Source organism: Psittacula echo (assembly GCF_963264785.1).
Source record: "Psittacula echo genome assembly, chromosome: 1".
NCBI lineage: Eukaryota > Metazoa > Chordata > Aves > Psittaciformes > Psittacidae > Psittacula > Psittacula echo.
The window spans coordinates 100,653,462-100,673,153 of NC_137735.1; the positions used below are offsets into that span (position 1 = coordinate 100,653,462).

Below are 19,692 nucleotides of genomic sequence, written 5' to 3' on the forward strand. Positions count from 1 at the left end.
AAAGATTCTGTCAAATTATTGGCTTGTATTACACAATATTTTTATTGCATCCATATAGCAGTATAGATTGTCAAATATAGCAGGCTGATCTCACTGGCATTTATTTTATTTTTTTCAATAAATGTAAAGAACTATTAGAATTATGTAAAAGAAGGAATGTCAAGGAGAGAGAGCTGTCACATCACTTCAAAGTGACAAGAAAAGCTGATAATTTTAATGAAATCTGAAATTTTGGCCAAGTCTGGCTGAAGTTATCTTTCAAAACGTTTTATCTACATTTAAACCTGTATTCCCTACCAAGTCCTTCAGAAACTCTGATGGACAATGAGATTCTTCACTGTGGTAACCTCTGTGAATTTGATTTTCACACTTCAAGGCTGTAGTACAGTTGGAGGGTATGGCAGTATGTGGAGAGGTGAAAAATTTTACGTGCTTATCCTTTAATATTTGTCAATGATCTGTATGCAGTTGGATGTCACAGCTTTTAAACATTCTCCTGGAGCAAATCTGGTATTTCTGGGTCGTTTCTGATAAGCAATAGAGAATACTGCACTCTGAATTTTTGAACAGTGACATTTCTCTCGTCATCTCCTCTGCTACAGGTGATATAGCACCAGCCTTAGGCTGCTTCCTGCTGGCTGCCTTCTTCACTGCCTGACAGCCGTGCAAATGAACAAGTGTCAGTCCAGCCTCTTTCACTAGTAGTAAATAATCCCATGAAAGAAGGATGTTTTGACATATGTGCCTCAAATGCGTAGAGTGGCTTGCTCACATGTGCTTCTGGGACATGTCCCAGGCCCCACAGGTGAATGGATAGAAGAGCTCACTGAGAAGCCCCAGCATGTGACTGTGACGGTGTTAAGCTCCACTACTGCCCTGACATCGTGGACAGCATCGCGAGAAAGCGGAGGCAACAACACCATCGTGTCTGTGGTCTCTCTGACCTGTCAGAAGCAAAAGGAAAGTCAAAGGCTTGAAAAACACTACTGTACTGAGGTAAGGGATGGAAGCTGGAGCCTTTTCAAACACAGGAAAAAATTGCTAATGATTCTGCTGTTTGAGATCGTCATGCCTAAGGGCCCTGTCAGGGTCAGGGCTGCGAAGCACAGTGGCAGGTGCTCCCTGCTGCAGTCTAAAGGGACACAGCTGCTACAAAGTGTAGGGGAGAACACAGCATTTGGGAACAAATGAGTATAGTAAACCATAGTAGGGTTAAAATTGTATTTCTGTTGGACTTACGTGGCCAGTCCTTTGTCTAAGCTTGTGAATTACATTGTACCTTTTGAGACACTTTTGTGGCGGTAGGCAAAATGGTGCCATAATAGAATTATAGAATCATCAATTCCCAGGTTGGAAGAGACCTCAAGGGTTATCTGGTCCAAGCTTTCTTGTCAAAACCATAGTCTAGACAAGATGTCCCAGCACCCTGTCCAGCTGAATCTTAGAAGTACCCAGCCTTGGGGAACCCACCTCTTCCCTGGGGAGATTATTCCAATAGCTGATTGTCATAGTGAAAAATTTTCCTCTTGTGTCCAACCAGAATCTACCTGGGAGTAACTTGTACCTGTTACACCTCATCTTTTCCATGTGACTCCTTGTGAAAAGGGAGTCTCCATCTTCTTTGTAGCCACCCTTTAAATACTGGAACATGATGATAGTCTCCCCTGAGCCTTCTTTTCTCAAGGCTGAACAAACCCAGTTCTTTCAGCCTTTCCTCAAATAACAGGCTTCCCAGTCCTTTGGTCATCTTTGTGGCCCTTCTCTGGGCCCTCTCCAGCCTGTCACACCTTTTTTGTATAGGGAGGACCAAAACTCAACACAGTATTCCATGTGTGGCCTGGCAAGCACCAAGTAGAGTGGGATAATGACTTCTTTATCTCTGCTGGTGATGCCCTTGTTGATGTAATGCCTCATCCTGTTGATTTTCTTTGCTGCAGAACTACACTGTTCAGTCATATTGAGCTTGTCGTCCATCAGGACTCCTAAGTCCCTTTCCACAGACCTATTTCCCAGCCACATCATAACAACATTTAGGCATCTGCTGTAATCCACTTGTATTAAGCAAAGTGCTCATAGGCATAGTTATCATCAGACTAGCATAAATTCTTTCTTAGATACCTACAAATTAATACAGAATACAAATGAATACAGAAACTCTAAGTTTTCTGGAAGTTTAGAGGTGATCAGAAGTCAGCTTTTCTTTTTATCCATAAAAAAAATGTCAGCACTGGGAAGTAAATGATAATTTAGATCACCTAATTTGATTTGCATGAACAACAGTTCTTTAGAACTGCCATATAGGGTGTGTTTATAATGATCAGTAATCCTGAATCCCAAAATATGGCATTTTTCTGTTCGTCGAAACTCCGAGTCAGATGCTGTGGGTATGATGGATCAGCAGCATACAGCTTCAACTAGAAAGAGATTTTAGCCCACATCTCAGTTAGATTACCAAGATGCTGATAAGGCCATTTACTGAGCAGTGCCACAACTTCTGTCTCCTTAAATGTGCGTGATGGAGGAGTCTGCAAAGGACCTGCAGCGCTGCCCTGCTGCACTCAGCTTGTCCATGGGAATGGAAGGAGGCCACTAACACTTCCAGTAAACCTTCATCTCCTTCAACTCTGTGGTTAACCCTGCAAGTTCATAGTACATAGAGTCTGCATCCTTTAAAAAATGCTTTTAAAATGGTTCTTTGTCAAAATGTCTTCACCTTTATTCCAAGAATGGCTGTGAACTTAAACATTTGGAAATGTCTCTTCATGACAATTTGAGAATTGTTTTTCAGAATCATCTTGTAATCTCAGAGTTATTTTCCTTCCACTTATTAAAAATGCAGTCATTTAATCAGGAAGGAAAACAATGCTGTAGTGATTATAAACCACAGATCACAAGTATATACATATATGATTAAAGTAAATACTACAGGATTCATCTACAAACTCAAAAATGAGTACCTAAAGCTAATCCTTGAGTAAACAATATATCTGTAAAAGTAAATGCATGTTTATTGCAAGCAGGTATAAAGTCCTAAATACAGTTGTTTCTTTTTGTCATTACAAATATTTATGCCACCTCTAATCAAATGTTATCAGCTTATTAGACCCGGAATTATTAATGGCTGCTTGGTTTGAATTCTCCTTGACAAGCTGAAAAGGGCAAAATTCAGTGAATACCTCTATCCATTTCAAAAGTTGTGCACGATTTAAAAGTGATACAGCTTTCCAAAGCAGCTGTTAAAGAGAAATTCTGTTCCTCACTAAATCTGTGCCGGCAGTGATATATTCATGGGCATTGCAGTAAACCACCAGCGCAAAGATGGCTGTGATGCAGACTTTGGAAAGTTTGTGGATAAAATATTAGTAGGAAGTATCAGCCTGCAGCTCTGGAACTGGTGAGGGCTGTCATTTCCTTGAAGATATTCTGTGCATTTGCTGTTAGCTGGTTCTTCAGAAGATAAGACTTTTCATGTTGTATCAGACCAGGAATCAGTTGGTCAGGCATTCTGTCTCCAGCTCAGAGTGAAAGCTGATGTGACACAGCAGAAATTTTAATGGTGATGTTTCAAATGGAAAAGAAAAATCACAATGTCTCTTAGGTTTTGTAGGGCTGTGCAGGGGAGGTGAGAAAGAGTAATTCCTCTCAGATTACACCATGCAATCACTTAACACATGCATTCAGAAAACAGCTTTCCCATAATGCTGCCTTCAGCTCACATAGCTGCAGATGAATCAGATGGCCATTGAAAAGCCTCAGCCTTTTATTGAAAACACATGGTTTTCAATAAAAAACCATGCCTGAATAATATAATCTGAATATGAATAATGTAGCCTGGATATTTCAATAAACTTTGACAGTAGGAGAGAGTTGGTCTGCAGTGTGACAGCTGACCTTACGTAGCAAAGCAAGTGTAATTCTACAAGTTAGATCATTTATCAAGTCAGTCCTGACCAATTTCACAGTTTTTCCATTTTGGGCTTAATGAATGGAGTTTTAGCAGCTGATGCCAGTGTGTTCAGAATCACATCTTTTGTAACTGGAGTAGTTCAAGTACAGTCTCAGTATTGTTTTAATTAGCTGAGTAAATACTTCATGTCCAGCGTGTTCTCTTCCTATTAGGTAAATTCAAGCAGCAGCCTCATTGAAAATCTTGTTCCTGGTGCCCAGTACCAAGTTGTGGTTTATTTACGGAAAGGACCGTTGGTTGGACCACCTTCTGATCCCGTTACATTTTCCATTGGTAACCCCTGCATCTACTGTTTGAAATATGTTTATTTTGGCTTGGTTTTAAATATCCATAGTATATTCATTAAGTTCTAGAACCCATGAAGGACTACTGCTTTGTCACGTTGGTTATTTTAACTGCAACGAACACTTACTGGGAATTTTTTTTCTTATATTTTCTAGCCCATTACTAAGGTGGGGAATATACTCCTTCAGTGGAAGAAAGATATTTCACATTTAAATGTTATTACCAAACCTAACTAGAGAGAGGTTATGGCCAAGATTCACACAGAGTGCCCTGGGGAAAGAGTCGTCTTCACTGTTGGACACCTATATATGTTTGTCCCTAGCAGTGGTCATGGTTTATGTAATTTACAGTGCGAGCTTCCTTACTTAGGTGTAGCCAACCTGATCTATGGTGCATAGAGAGATGTGGGCACTTCCTAAAGGTGATTTGTTACCACTGTCTCATGAAGTATGTGGACTGCTGTTAAGACATTTGTTGCAAGTGTATTTTATGAAGGATGTAAAGTGGCCCAGTCTGAAGGCCACAGTGCTAAGAGTCAGGAGAGCTGACTGATCTCCTACAGTACTTCACGACCATCACCAACTTAGGCTGTGCATGCCTTGATTTTCTAGAGTTTATCAGTGGATCTTGATGATCTCTGCTTTGAGATTTGAAGAGAAGAACCTTCTGGGGCTGACAGTAACAATATCAAGGATGCAGGTTGCTGCCCCCCTGCCTGTAACTCAGGATTCCTCCAGGCTCCTAAGTAGTCACTTAGGGTAGAATTCAGAATCTTTTAGTTTCAGTATCATTTATTTTGTTAAGATTACTACTTTAACAAAGTGTATTAAGAAAAGAAAGGACAAAGAGAAAGAGATTTGGTGCATAGAATTACATATACAGAGAAATATTTAACCTGAGTCACCAAGCTTCTCCTTCTGATAAGTAGACTGCCTTGTGGGAGAGCAGGTGGCTGGCAGTCAGAGATCTTCAATATTTTTCACTCTGCTTCCTCTCTGTGATATAGAAAAGAAAGTGAAACAGAAAAAAAACCCAAAGTTAAGCTGTTAAGAATCGAATCCTTAAATGAAAGCAAATATGAGGAGTAGTGAATATGGTGACAGCCTTTCCAGTCTAGGCAATCTCCTTATATATTTTCATAAATTGGGTCTGAATAAAAATTTGAAAAAGTATGGTGTATTTCAATAAAGGAAAAAATTGTAAAAAATATATATATCTTATTAAAATCTCTACCATTAGACAAGCTTTTGTTTTCCTTTTTCATTTTACTTTGCTCAGAAATCTGCAACATTCCATTTTCAGTTGAGAAAGTAAAATCCTATATTCCCAAAATAGATTATTTCCTTCATTTTCTCCGCTTTTGTGTGGCCTGACAACCATAAAAGCCACAAACTTAAAATGGCAATCAGTTTCTAAACAAAGCATCTCATAGATTACTTGTTATAAAGGGGATGTTTTTATGCAGAAAAACAACAGTTGTATGAGCTTTCGTTTCATAACAGGATATTGAATTTGATCTTGAAATAGTAGAACTGTGAAAGAAACTGTTCTGTGAAATTATCAGTGGTGGATAATGGTAAATGAAATGGAAATAAGATAAAATATACTGTTATCAGTATTAAATTCTCCCCATGTTTATCCTAAGCCTCATTTTCACTGAGTGAATATTAACACTTTAGATAAAGCAAAGAAAAGATGTGGTAAAAGATTTATAAGGGGAAAGGCAATCATGTGCTAACATGTACTGAAGTCATCTGGATGCTGGTGTTGGTCCTGACCCGGCATGCAACTTCTGGGGCTCTGCAACCCTTGCAAATGTTAGCAAAGTACTTATTTAAGTAGCTTCAGTTAAGTCATGAAGAATAATTGCTTTCTAGACAAGTAAGGGTTGCAGAAGTTGACCCTTATATGACATTTTTCAAATCACTTGACTTCTCTTTCTCAATGTCATCATCTGGGAGGCAAGAATAGCAATGCATGACAGCACCTTTGTGCTCCCCAAGGAAGGAGGCGAGACATGAAAAATGTTCTTTCTCATAGTCTTCATCTTCCAGAGTGTTATGGCTTCTGATGCTTTTGTTTTTGAGCAACTTGAAATATGTCCTGCACATCCTGATTTTCAAAGTAGAATGGAACCCTTCATTAAGGAAAAAGCAAGTCCTGTACTTTATCTCAAGCTAAGCAGCCAACACCAAGTAGCCTGTAGTTATTTCTGGAAAAGTAGACATTAACAAAGTGGGGAACAAATGCTGGAAAAATGGTATTCAACTACTAGTGACAAGAAAGACCTTGGGAATTAAAGTCAGAGACAAATCAGAAAAGGGTAGAACTTGGTTAAGGAAAGGTATTTTTTAAAATAAACTGTAACTGATAACACACATTACTAACCACAATTTCTGATTTGTAGTGCCCACTGGAATAAAGGATCTGACACTTTACCCTTTGGGACCTACTGCTGTGGTTTTAAGCTGGAACAGACCTTTCCTTGGGGTGTTCAGGAAATATGTTGTAGAAATGTTTTACTTCAACCCATCAACGATGACTTCTGAATGGACAACCTACTATGAAATAGCAGCAACTGTCTCCTTAACTGCCTCTGTGGTAAAGTGACCATTAGTGATTATTGTTTTCCAGCGCCTGTGTGACCCTGTGACATTTTGTTCCCCAGCCTTTCTCCTATGAATGTGTATATATGCCTTTAAGCCTGGCACTTTTTACTAGGCAAAGCAGAGAAAATGGCCAGATTCTAAAGCCATTTTCTATTCTAAAGAAAGAGAATGCCAGCTGAACCATGCTAACTTTTAAGCAGGGAGATCATGTAGGAAATGAGCCTCTTTTTTGTTGACAAATGGGCATGTTCAGCAAGTCCAGAGGCAGCTTCAATTTGTGGGTCAGTTTGTCAGTCAAGGCTTTAAAAATGCTATCATCTCCTCAGAGGGGAGCTGTCCAAAGCCTTATCTACATTATTAATATTAATAATATGGATTGAGAGCATGCAGGCTAGTCTTGTAGTGTGCCATCTGGAAGGCTTAGCTGCAGAGATGCCCTTTTGAAAATAGTCTTCATGGTTCTGAAGCTTTAAAGACTTATGCCAGGTTTTCAGCTAGGTGGAGACTGGTCTCTAGAACGTACATACACACATGTGCCTTTGCAGAAATAAAGGGAAGTTTTCCTTTTCCTTTCCATTGTTTCCTAGAAAGTGAAGAGATTTTATTCAGGCTTTGCTGTAGTGCAAGACAACAAGCAATTTTAGCTGGAATTAGTTGTTCAGAAAGTTATAAGTATGCAAAAAGATAGTAGTAACTTGCTGCTAGTGAGAGCCACAGTGATTTACTGTAATTGATTTGCATAATACCATTTGTGGAGTCATTTTGACTACAGCAGCTTAACTGTAATTGGGTACGTGACTGTAAATCTAGCACACGAGTCTCTAGGGAAATTAAAAACAAAAATAACGTACCAAATGAGTAATTAATATCTTGTAATCATGACTCAGCACAATTAGATTAATAGCTGAGTGATCAAAATCATCTTAGAAGTAATGGCATCTTCCAGAGTTAATGGGGCCCATTAGAAAATTAGGTGATATTGTCCCTAAGTGTTGCAAATCCTTTTCAAGGCAGTGAAGTTGGAATTCCTTAGCCTGAATTTCAGTCTGAAATACAGTAGTGCTATATCACAGCTAAAGTAAGCATTTCTTAAAGAATAATTTTAAAGCGTAAGCCTGAATTATAAAAGGAGCGTCTCCCTGTTCTTCCTTTATGGTAGTTAACATACAAGTAGGTATTAGTGAACTTCTGTTTGGGTTCCCTGTTGGTGCCCCAGAATCCCACCATATCCCATAAATTTCTCTATCTACTGACATCCCTGAGTGGTGTATTCTGGAGCAACAGTTTCAAGCCCAGTGAGAAGGCAGGGGTATAAAAAAATCAAGCTATCTGACAGCTTAGATCAAAAACTATGTCCTGAAGGGTTGTCACTTGGTGAGAACCTTTGGAACTGAATTTTCCCTTTCACTCTGTTTATCTGTTTCATTCTTCTTGTGGTTTTCATCTTATTTTTAAATTGTCAAAGCAATGTTTATATTTTCAGTATTACACCAGGGGCATGTCAATAGGCCAAGCATCTTCAAGATTTTTGGTATTAATTGAATACAACTTTTTCCAAAAAACATGAAGAGAATAGTCCACAAACCTGATCTTTGGATTGCCTTGTATTGTCTGAGGAGGGGGGAAGGCGATGCAACCAGCAGAGATACATAAAAATAGCAATTTCTAATTTCTTTTAAAATTTTATTATTTCCAATTTGCTTTTATTTTGAATTAAAAAAGTATCATGAGGCTTTTCATTTAAACATAAAATTAAATATTTGAAGTGGTTTTCCTGTCAATGAAAGTATTTGAATTTTAATTTCCCTATTACATATGATATTATAAAATACATTGCATTTTGTACTTCATTTATATCTCATTTGTATTTATATATATAATTTATGTCTCATAAGTCATTTATGTTTCATTCATATTTCATTTATAATAAATGACAATACAAAAGGAAATACACTGAAAATCGGAAAATATAAGTCTTTTGAAGTGACAATATCTGAGTCAAAAGCATTGTTTCTAATTTTGTGATGGAAGATTGCTCTATGGGAGTTGTCCTTGCTGCCTTAGAAATCAATGAGAGGTTCCCGTGGTGGGTAGGACTTAGGACCACATGCATGTGGATAAGCAGCAGAACCATCACAACCATGTTTGCTCCCACGGCACAGATTTTTGAATAAATTCAAGAGCCAAATTTCTGAGATTTCCACTGAAGTGAGGACTGGGTGCTTGGTAAAATCAGTAATTTGTAAATATTGTTGTATTTTGTAAGTCACACTTCCCAAGCTGCTCATTGTCTTTGTCACTTTACAGAGAATAGCTAACCTGCTGCCAGCTTGGTATTACAATTTCCGAGTCACCATGGTGACTTGGGGGGATCCAGAGCTAAGCTGCTGTGACAGCTCCACCATCAGCTTCATAACAGGTAAGCAGCCATCTGAAAAGACTGTTGAAATGCTCCCAGGAGCAGAAATGCAGAGAATGTCCTACCTGGGTGTTGCATTTCACCTGAAGATACTTGCACATTATGACACTTAACACCTATCTGGGCTTTTCTGTTTGTGGGGTTTTCTTTTGTTGTTGGTTGGTTGGCTTGGGTTTTTTTTCTCAATTTTTTTTTTAATTTAATTTTTTTTTTAAGCTCTGAGAGCTGTTCTTGGTGAATATATATAATTTTCCTATGTTAAGTACAGTGCTAGGTTACCTTTTTCCTGAAATATTTTCAATATTTCCAAATGTTTTTTCCTCCATTCCCAGTAATCCACAGATCAATCCATGACTTGTGTGCCACCTCAGGTAGCATGGAGGAGAGTTATGCACTCTTAGACAGATCGAAGCAGGTAGTATGTTTGATAGCACATTATTCTTGGCCTCCAGCTTTGCCTTTTCTGCTTGCTCACAGTAATGAGAGAAGAGTGCTCTTGTGATCAAGGCGCTGCACCCATGCTGGGTAAATTAGCCTTGTGAAACTGTGTGGTGATGGCAAGCCAGATTCTCAGCTGCAGTAAATCAATATAACCACATGGGTTGCCCTCTTCCAGTTGGGACTAGCCATGTATTTAACATACTCCATTGTCTCTTGTCAGATTCTTTGGGTTTGAATCTTCAATACATCACAGATCAGTCATAGAGGGAACAGCATGCAAGAGGTCTTGTTAGTGCCTAGCCCCATGTTCCTACCATTCAGGCAGGTGAAGTCAAAGTTTCCTATTGAGTCGTTTTGCTTTTATGCACTGCTGTTTCATTCACCTTGCAGGTGATTGAAAGCAGTAAATAATCCTGCTTTATTGAGGACCATAAGAGGAAATAAAGGATGCACCATGAGAGGAAATAAAGGATGACTCACTCTTCCTTTCCATCTGTAGAAATCAAATAACAAAGAAAAAAAGCCTCCAAGGTCCCAGCCACTCCCTCCAAAAAAGATGCTAGCCTAGTCCCAGATTTTCTGTTTGACAAGAAGCTAAGAGGATGTATCTGAGGAAGAAACTGAATGAGATCCATTTACCAGGATGATCATTCTATGGTTCTATAATTCTATGATTAATATAGTGCGGGTGCCTGACAGAGCCATGACAGAAAAGTTATCAGTGGCTTAAGTCCTAGCTTCACTGAAGTAACCAGAAACCCTCCCATCCTAAAGTATGTGATCCTCAGCTATGCTGCTGACAAATTCTGGCACTCCTCTAGTGTATCGGAAACTCACAGTCCCTGCTGGAGCCCCATGAAGGTCTCCATGGATATTCATTGTTCTTTGGCATCAATCAACTTTTCTGTAGCACTATAGGGAAGCAATTTTCCAGCTGGTTGGTTGCTGTATGAGGGGAGAAATGTCTTTTCCAACAGTTTTGGGCACCAGGTTCAGCATTTTAGAGTGGAAATGTTCCAGTGGGACCCTCACACTTCAATATTATGTCTCCAGAAACCAGTAGCAGAAATGAGGGAGATTAAGGTTGTTCTAAAATATAAGCTGTCATCAGGATCAGTTTGGATCTCTGTATGGTGTGAAAATAAAGACACTGCTATTAGAGGAAAAATGGATCAAGTCCTTAACTAGCAGATATAGACAAAATCAGAAATGGATTAATCTCTTTGATAATGTCATCCATTTATGATCGGCAAAACCTCTCTTCAAAAAGGTCAAAAAATCTGGTTTTGCATAAAAATATCCAGAATGTATAAGACTTTAAAGTTGTACCAATGCTTAATTCCTCCTAACATCAAATGGTTTTATTAACTGAAGAGACACAAAGGTTTTTTCCATCTCTACGCAGAATCTAGTTTCACTCTTCTGTTAATAAATTATTTCCATTGAGTTCTTCAGGTTCTCTCACTCTTAAGACTTTTTCTCATGCTGCTTTTTTGCCCTGCTCTGCCTGTCTAAGTTTTACTATTTTTACTAAAGTACATGAAAACTTAAAGTATAATACCACCCTGCTGAATTCTCCTACAGAGGCAAAGTCAGCTTTTTATTTGATGCTCTCTTGTTTGTGCATCTACATGACTGCATTTCCTATTGCATCACACTGGAGGTCTCTGTTGGTTTACTTCTATTCTGTGGTTTCTAACAGAACTTATTTGGGAAGTGTTGTCTACATGCCTTTTTTCTAAAAAAAAGTGTTGTCTACATGCCTTTTTTCTATAGTCAACTTTGCACCTAGTACTTCAAAATACATTTAGTTTGAGCAGGCCCAGGCCAATAATTCAAATCACAGCCCTGTCCAAACCCTGCACTCCTTTGCCAGTTGCCATGTTACTTGCATGGTTCGTTGGTGGTGCTTTAACTTTCAGAGTATTGATGGGAACATTGAATAGCACTGATTCAGATCACAGCATTTTAAGGGAAGAGTCCTCACAAAGAATTCTGATTTGACCAAAGTACAAGCACTTAGCAATAGATGGTCACCATTGAATGTCAGCATTTAATACACTCCTGTCCTCTGATTGCCTTATTACTTGTAATCTCTTCAGCTTTGTCCAGGGACTGCTATCAGGCTAACTTGTGAGAAAGTGACATGCCAATTTTTTATGTCTGCAGGTTTGAAATGTTTGTCCCCAGTAGGTGCTGCCTTTTCATTCTTTCAAGTCACTACGAGACTTGCGGAGTTCTTTGTCACCCTCAGCCTCTTTCTTTCCAGGGAACAGATGGTTTTATGGACTACTTTATCCTTTTCTACATCATTCTCAACCGTGCTACCTACCTCCTCTGCACAGATTACCAGGAATTAAAGCAAAGAAAGACCCCACCAAAAAGCTCTAAACTTTAAAATACTGAAATGAAGGTTTTGTAGTCTTCTACAAAACCAATGGCAGTGCACCATCTGTCAGTTCTTCTGTGTATAACTGGAAAGCTAACCTCTGCATCCGGAACATAAGCTTGACCTGGAATGAAAAGGATATTACAAGATACCAGAAGATGCATAGCTGTCTCCCACAACAACTTGTCAGATGTCCCCAGGAAAATAGGGGAAATCTGGGGGGTCCTGGAGACTTATCAGAAACAGCATTTGTTCTCTCAGACTTCTGCAGCAGTGGTTGCACACTGTCATTTTAATGCAGGGAGAGATTGTGGCGCTGCCAGTGTTGCTGTGGTGACTAACGAGTTTTTAATGCCACCTAGATTTAAATTTTAATGCCAACTGGATTTAAAGCAATCATAAGCAAGGACACTTTAGACCAGTAACATTTTCTTTTACAATGAGAATACTTTTAGCTTTGGAAAAGCAAAAAGAAAGCCAGAAACTTGGTGATTATGAGTACCACCACATCTGCTGTGTGTTGGTCCCGTTGATGCTTTCAGCTGTTGCTTTGGGCCAGGTCAGCAACGAGTTGCAATTTCCTACAGCAAATCTGTGCCACTTAGCAACTAGTGGAACATGGTTCTAGGGATCATGCAAGCCGTAGCCCATATCCTGGATGTTCATTGCCAGATACCTAAAGCAAACAGCTGTGTGAACATTGAGAGGGAAAGCATATCATCAGTATTTAGGTATAAAAGGAGATTATTATTAGTGTATTAGATTCATGCCAGTCATAACCTTAAATTGTAAGTAATGCACAATTTGTGCACAGGGAAGGACTGGGAATTCTAGAAATTGAAAGCATTGCTTTAAAGATTTTATACTAAACAAGGTAGTTTCCTCTCAACAGCATGAAAGGACATTTTCAAGATTAATTTGAGAGAATAGTCTTGCTAAACGCTTCTAAATAGCTCTAAATTGTCCATGCATTGTATTTTCTGCCTTCTTAGCGATTACTTCAGTAAATCTGTTCACTAACGCATGTCTCAATGCACAAAGTCACAGAAGCCTTCATGAAAGCAGCAGTGACATCTTGTGGCCCCTTCAAACAATTCAGAACTATTCCGTCCTGCGTTTCATGCCTGCTGGTGGTGCCAGCAGCTGTGCCGGCATCCAGAGCTTTGGTGGTGGGAAGGGTCCTCTCACCAGGCAGCCAAATATGAGTTGCCTTTGCACAAACACAGTGAACTCAACGAGGCTTGTGGAGAAGAAGATTAACCAGCCCATATTGTTTGTGCTCATAAAAAATTTGCCAAGCACACAGATTCATGCATTTCCCTGTTTTATTCAGGTTATCCCACTGATATCACTTTGAGAGGGGGTTATGGTCATTACTGATCACTGGCTTTTTCACTTTTGGGTCTTCACTCAGTTTTAACTTAAATCCTAACCTGCACCTCTGAATTAGGCAATCAAGGTAAGCTGACCAGCTATACACCCTCTGCAATTATTAGAGAGGCACCTCAAGGAGGTAATTCTCAACTTTATATACCTCTTTTAGAAAGGGTTGAAACCATTGTGCAGCAGGAAAACTATGATATAGTTTCCATCACAGAAACATGGTGGGATGACTCACACAGCTTGAATGCTGCAGTGGATGTCTATAAATTCTGCAGAAGGCATAGGCAAGAAAGGAGGTGGGAAAGGGGAGATAGCCTTATATCTTAGGAAGTATTTTGATTTGTCTAGAGCTTAATGATGGTGATGATAGGGTTGCATGTTTATGGGTAAGAATTGGGAGGAAGGCCAACAAGGCAGATATCATGGTGGGAGTCTGTTATAGACCACCCAACCAGTGTGAAGAGGCAAATAAAATATTCCATAAACAGCTGTGAGAAGTCTCATATTCACTAGCCCTTGTTCTCCTGGGGGACTTCAACTTAGCAGATTTCTGCTGGAAGTACAATACAGCAGAGAAGAAAGTCTAGGAGGTTCCTGGAGTGTGTGGAAAATAACTTCCTGAGACAGTTGGCAAGTGAGTCAGCTAGCAAAGGCACCCTGCTTGGCCTGTTGTTTATGAGCAGAGATGGACTTATGGGTGATTTGATGGTTGGAGGCCCTCTTGGGCATAGTGATCACTTGGTGCTTAACTGGATGTCAGCTGAGAGCTGCCTTCTGTGATGGTGGGACTTCCATCCCAGGAACAAAAGTGGCCATAACTTCATGCAAAAAGATATTCCTTGTAAAACTGCAGGTTTGAGATTTTTTTCTCCTGGGAAGATGCAACCTCCGTTAAGGGAAGGTATTTTTTTCATGTGGAAAAATTATACAAATATTCAGTGTGACAATTTGTTATTTCTCACTGATTGTCATTTCTTTCCAGTGCTGTAACACAGTGAAGCAATATCTCAGGCTTTTAACCTGACTTTGAATTCCATTTCTAAACATTGACTCAAAAAAATGGTTTGTATCAGCCAGTAGCTTCATGATTTTTTTTTGTTTGCTTGTTTTAACTGAGAGATTGCAAACAGAAGTGAGGTTTTTTTGTTCTGAATATCCCCCAGGTTAAACATGGATTTTTTGTTTCTTTCATCTAGCACTAAGATGCAAATATTTTTACATTTTTCTGCTATCTTTGTGATACTCTCTTCCCAAGAGTCTCATTTAGTGGAAATTTATTACAGGTTTTGGTATTCAACTGTGTTAGACCCTGTCTGTAATACACTTGCTTTCTTCTTTCAGCACCAGTGGCTCCAGAGATTACCTCTGTAGAATATTACAATCACCTTTTGTACGTCACCTGGACCTATGGAGGAGATAGTACTGACCTTTCTCATTCCAGGATGCTGCATTGGATGGTCATTGCAGAAGGAAAGAAAAAAATCAAGAAGAGTGTAAGTATGAGTGGGGAAGCTGTCACTCATTTCTCTGTATTTTTTTTTTTGCTGAGTCAATAAATTTGTATTATGAAGTTTAAACAAGTTGATTAAGACTGGTAGAAGCCTGATCAGTTGAAGTTGCTTCACAATGTTAGCATCACTTCCAAAGACTCAAGCTCTCAAAATAGCCAGTGGACAAAATGGTTCTATGATGATTCAGTATAAGTGTTGATACTTAAGGATACATAAGGATTTTAAAATAGCTTATATGTGTCTGAGCTGCAGACAGTAAAACATATTTTTTTAGTGAACAGATTTGGTCTTTTAATTTTCTATTTATCAATAACCAGACTACACTACTGGCAGAAGGGTTTTGTCCAGTTCATTCAGGCCAGGTACTATTACTTCCCGTTTTCTGACTTTATCAGACATTCTTAGAAATTACATGTTTTTTGTTTTCTGTTTCGAGTACAAGTTCCATGAACTGATGGGATGAAGTTTTCACCTGGAATATGTGCACTTCATAGAAAACTTCTTGGCACATTACCTTGAACTTTCTGAGCATATTTAAAATTCACTTAGATAAAGAAATCTGGGGTTTCCAATTACAGATTAAAGTCATCCTGCTGTAGGGTACTGAGGTGCATGTTTAACCTGAAGCAAAAGAGCAGCCCCTGAGAAGTGTTTGAAGAGTCCCCAGTGAGAAGGATGTGAAATAGCAGAGGAGTGCTGAAAAGCAGGAATGTATATGGCCAGCAGTGTAGCTTCATATAGCCTATAGCATGTGACTGTCTTCTACACCACTCTTGAGCTTTAATTGTTGACAGGCAGAAAGTATTTGGTCTTTTTCAAGGGAAAGGTTTCCCTGCTTCAACTGAAGACTCAGCAGATGCTGAATTGGAAGTGGATTTTCAGCATAAGCACAAATTCATCAGCAACTTTCATTTGGATTTATATGGAGCACCCTGGCTTTCATTGGATTCCTAGTGGCTGCAAGAGTACACCCATCTGGAGCTTGTTACAGCATGAATCTAATTACATGATTAGTAAATCTGTTCAAAAACATTACATTTCTCAACAGCAGGAGCTTCCAATATTTGGATCTTTGTTTCAAACAAGGAAGAAAACTCCACAATTTTTTTCTTCCCCTACAAATAAAATATTCTAAAAGTGAATTCTAAAAAAATTGTGCTATAATATCCCTCTTCTGTCTTCCTTCCAAAAGTCATATTCTCTGCAAGGTTATTGTTCTTCAAAAAAATCCAATTCCTGTGCCATTCAACTTCAATTCAACTGTTTTAATATTCCTTGAATATTTACATCTTAGATTAAATAAATATAAAATAAACATTAAATATAAAATTAAATTTAAAAGAATATTGAATAATTTTAGATTAAACAGAAGATTAAAAACAGTATCTACAGCAGAGTATATCTGCAAATAAAACTTTAGGAATGTCTTGAGAAATGTTTGTCTTTTTATCCTTTTCAGGACAAGAGAACTCAGAAAATATTATTTAAGAAATTCCTGCAACAACCTATCTACAGTTAAGATTTATGGTCATGCTCATATTTATAAATATGGGTACATGCCTGCAGGCATCAGGGTGTTCCTGTTCAGGCTAAGATTTGTTAGTCACTTTCAGAAATTGTGTCCTTTAAGAATCATACTATATTGTAATGTCTTTATCTGATTTATTAAGATTGTTATTATGGTTAAAATGAATAGGTAACATTATGAGGCAATGAGGACTCTTTCTGCTTGCTGTTTTGCGTTTCCCAATTTCCCAAGAAGTTGGTTAGTTTTTAGTGAAGTGCTGAAAATAGTTTACTTCATCCTGTTAGTCTTTATTCAGAATTGTCTGTTTCTCTTGTAACTAAAAGCCTGAAAATTAAATGACTATGAAAACCAGTATGAGATTTGAATGTGCCTCTTATAGATAGTCTTCAAGTCCTCTGAAAATAGTCTGTTGCAGTATCTGAGTTCTGTGTTATTCTCCATGACCCTGGAAAAATGGGGAGCTTACCCCTAAAATAGCAGGAGGAAGTTATTCACAATCTTTTGAAGCTCAGCTCAGTTTTGAATCATATCTGGTTTCAAACTTGCAGATGACTGAAGTCAGGCCCTGACATCTATTGTCAAGTCAACAGGTCTCCAGGTAAGTGTTAGACTTGCCCAGCTGGATTTGATTTGCAGGGGTTTAGGATACATAAAGGCTGCTTATATGTCTCTTGTGTACTCTTCTTAGAGATCTGACTTGAGTTAAATTCCTCTAAAATTGTAATGGACTCAATACCATGGCTTGTTTAACATTTTGCATAACATGAAATATCTAGATACAAGAGTGCTTTCATTGGTGTTAAGGAAGATTTTCTTTATTTCTTAAAATTTCAGTGGTCATATAGAAAATAAAGCCTATGATTGTCCTTTTGAATTGTGATATTCTGCTGAGTGCGATGACTTTCCACAGTTGATGTCAGTGGTAACTGGTTCATGTAACAAGTCTAGAACATGCAGAAGACATCTGCTGTGATGCACAAAACTGTACTTGTGGTATATTAAGTGACCAGCTACTAAGAAGGAGAAAAAATGACTGCCATTGCTAAACCCAGGACACCAGATTACTTTTAAAGTAAGGATGTATAGTTTATGTCAAATTTAACAGTTGGTGCCTGTAATTATTGTAGGTAACACGCAATGTGATGACTGCAGTGTTGAGCTTGCCTCCGGGGGACATTTACAACCTTTCGGTGACTGCTTGTACTGAAAGAGGCAGCAATACTTCCCTGCCCCAGCTTGTGAAATTGGGTAAGAAATGTAAATTATAAACTCACTTCTCTCATTACACTGTAAAAGTAACTCTGTCAGCAGATTCAGAATCTTCCTTATTTCAGAGTCATGTACCTGTGACCGCATTTCTTTTGCAAAGCTGTAATTTTCACCTCACCTTGCTGTGAAGATTCTCATTCCTGCATTTGAACCTACTCCCCTAAAACAGCATTACTCAAGAGAAGCAAGAGCAGCAGAATTTGACTGTAAGTGGAAGTAGGAGAGTGGAAATCACTTAATGCCTCGCTGGGAGAATAGCTTCATAGCTGGTTCCTTAAGGTCTTGGAACACAGGCAGGTTTTGGGAATAGCAACTCAGGTTTCACAGATGAAATTTTCAATACAAAGCAAAACCTTCCTTGTTTCTGACAAGCTTGTGTCTGTGTCTGCACTCTGCTACCTGGTCTGGTTCCCTGTCTCCCCATCTCTCTCCGTGAACAAGTCCATAGACTTCTAGCACCAGAAATGTACCACTAAATACAAATAAATGACAAAAACATTCTTTACAAAAACAATTAGATTCATGGCTGTGGAACCCAGCATCATTCTAAGAGAAATATATGTAATCTACTCAAAAAACAAACAGACTTGAGAACTTAATCCTTAAGGTAAGACTTGATAGCTTTCTGCCTAACTTCTTTCTTTACCTTCAAGGAAGACTGGATGCTATCTTAGGGAGATTTTCTCCACTATTGCACACATGTGGAATTGTTGAACACTCTGTACCTAAAGCTGTGAAATTTCAAAGTCTGCCTAATTGCTTTTACAGGTGTTAACTCCACTGTGAAAGTGGGTAAAGAAGAGTTAGGAATTTCAAATGGGATTATCTTCTCTACATGCATAGTAAGCGTTTTGTGAGTGGCAGTGAAAGGACTCAATAATTTCTAATTGAATTAGAGGTCTTGAAGCAATCACTATCCAGTTGTCTTTCTCTGTAGCTCTTACTCAAGTCTTTTAAATAGTGCTGGAGCAAGCAGTACTGCTGCAAGAATCTGAGGTTCTTCCAGGTCTTTTTACAAAAGGAGATATTTAAAAGATGTAGAGAAATTCCATGGATTTTCCCTTACCTGCACAAGTCCTGATCACTGTTTTCTCCATGCCTTATGCCTGTTCATGGACTTATGTCTGACATTTCTTCCCAGGACTAAGTGGGTAGATGTGTGAGGGTGAATATATCCCCCCCCCACCATTGTCCATAGGTATGGTAAAAAATTTTGGAGGGAATATGTCCAAAATATCAGCTAGCTCTGTCTTTCAGACAGGTCCACAAATGCTCTTATTTGTGGCCTTATTATTATATATGCTGTATATTCATGTTGTACGGCCTGCAGCCTAGTTATATCTTCCTGTTCTTTGCTTACAGACAGGAAGACTCTTATTGAACTGGTATAGGTACTTTAGCTGTTTCATTGACACCAAAGAGAAGGTGGAATGAATTCCATTTTGATAAATGACTTCCAGACTTCAGGGGTTTGTTGGTTTGGGTTTTTTTGGTTGCTTGTTTTTTGATTGTTTTGTTGGTTATTTTTTTGGTTTGTTTTTTTTTTTTTTTTTGCTTTATGCTGTTTGCACTGTGAAGAGATAATAGTGAGGATATTATGCCAAAGGTTTTCCTTCTCTCTGTTTCTGAGGGAGCAATGGGAGTTGTAATTAGCAGAAGTGGGAACTAACTCTAAGTGATAGACGACTCAGCATTTGGCAGTTGCTTAAGCACTCCTGCCAAATGCTTTTCCCTCCATGATGTTTGCTTCATCCTGGCAACTTTCCACTTGCAGAAAAAATCAAGCCATTTGCTGGAGGCAGAAAAAGGATTTGTTTGGGATGATGCCCTAATGTAAAACTCATATTTTAATTGAGGCCATTTTTTACCTGGAGTGAGGGATGGAATGTGT

General features: G+C 38.7%; 1 protein-coding gene across 1 annotated transcript in view; it reads left to right on the forward strand.

The window, feature by feature from the left end:
- Positions 1-19,692, forward strand: part of PTPRO (protein tyrosine phosphatase receptor type O) — a gene marked incomplete at both ends in the record, with an annotated part of 150,030 nt that overhangs the window by 103,733 nt on the left and 26,605 nt on the right. Inside the window, 6 exons of the mRNA XM_080626035.1 lie at positions 797-996; positions 4,120-4,240; positions 6,660-6,853; positions 9,169-9,280; positions 14,835-14,986; positions 17,660-17,780. Coding sequence (XP_080482161.1) covers positions 797-996; positions 4,120-4,240; positions 6,660-6,853; positions 9,169-9,280; positions 14,835-14,986; positions 17,660-17,780 — 900 coding nt within the window. The remainder of the gene's footprint in view (positions 1-796; positions 997-4,119; positions 4,241-6,659; positions 6,854-9,168; positions 9,281-14,834; positions 14,987-17,659; positions 17,781-19,692) is intronic.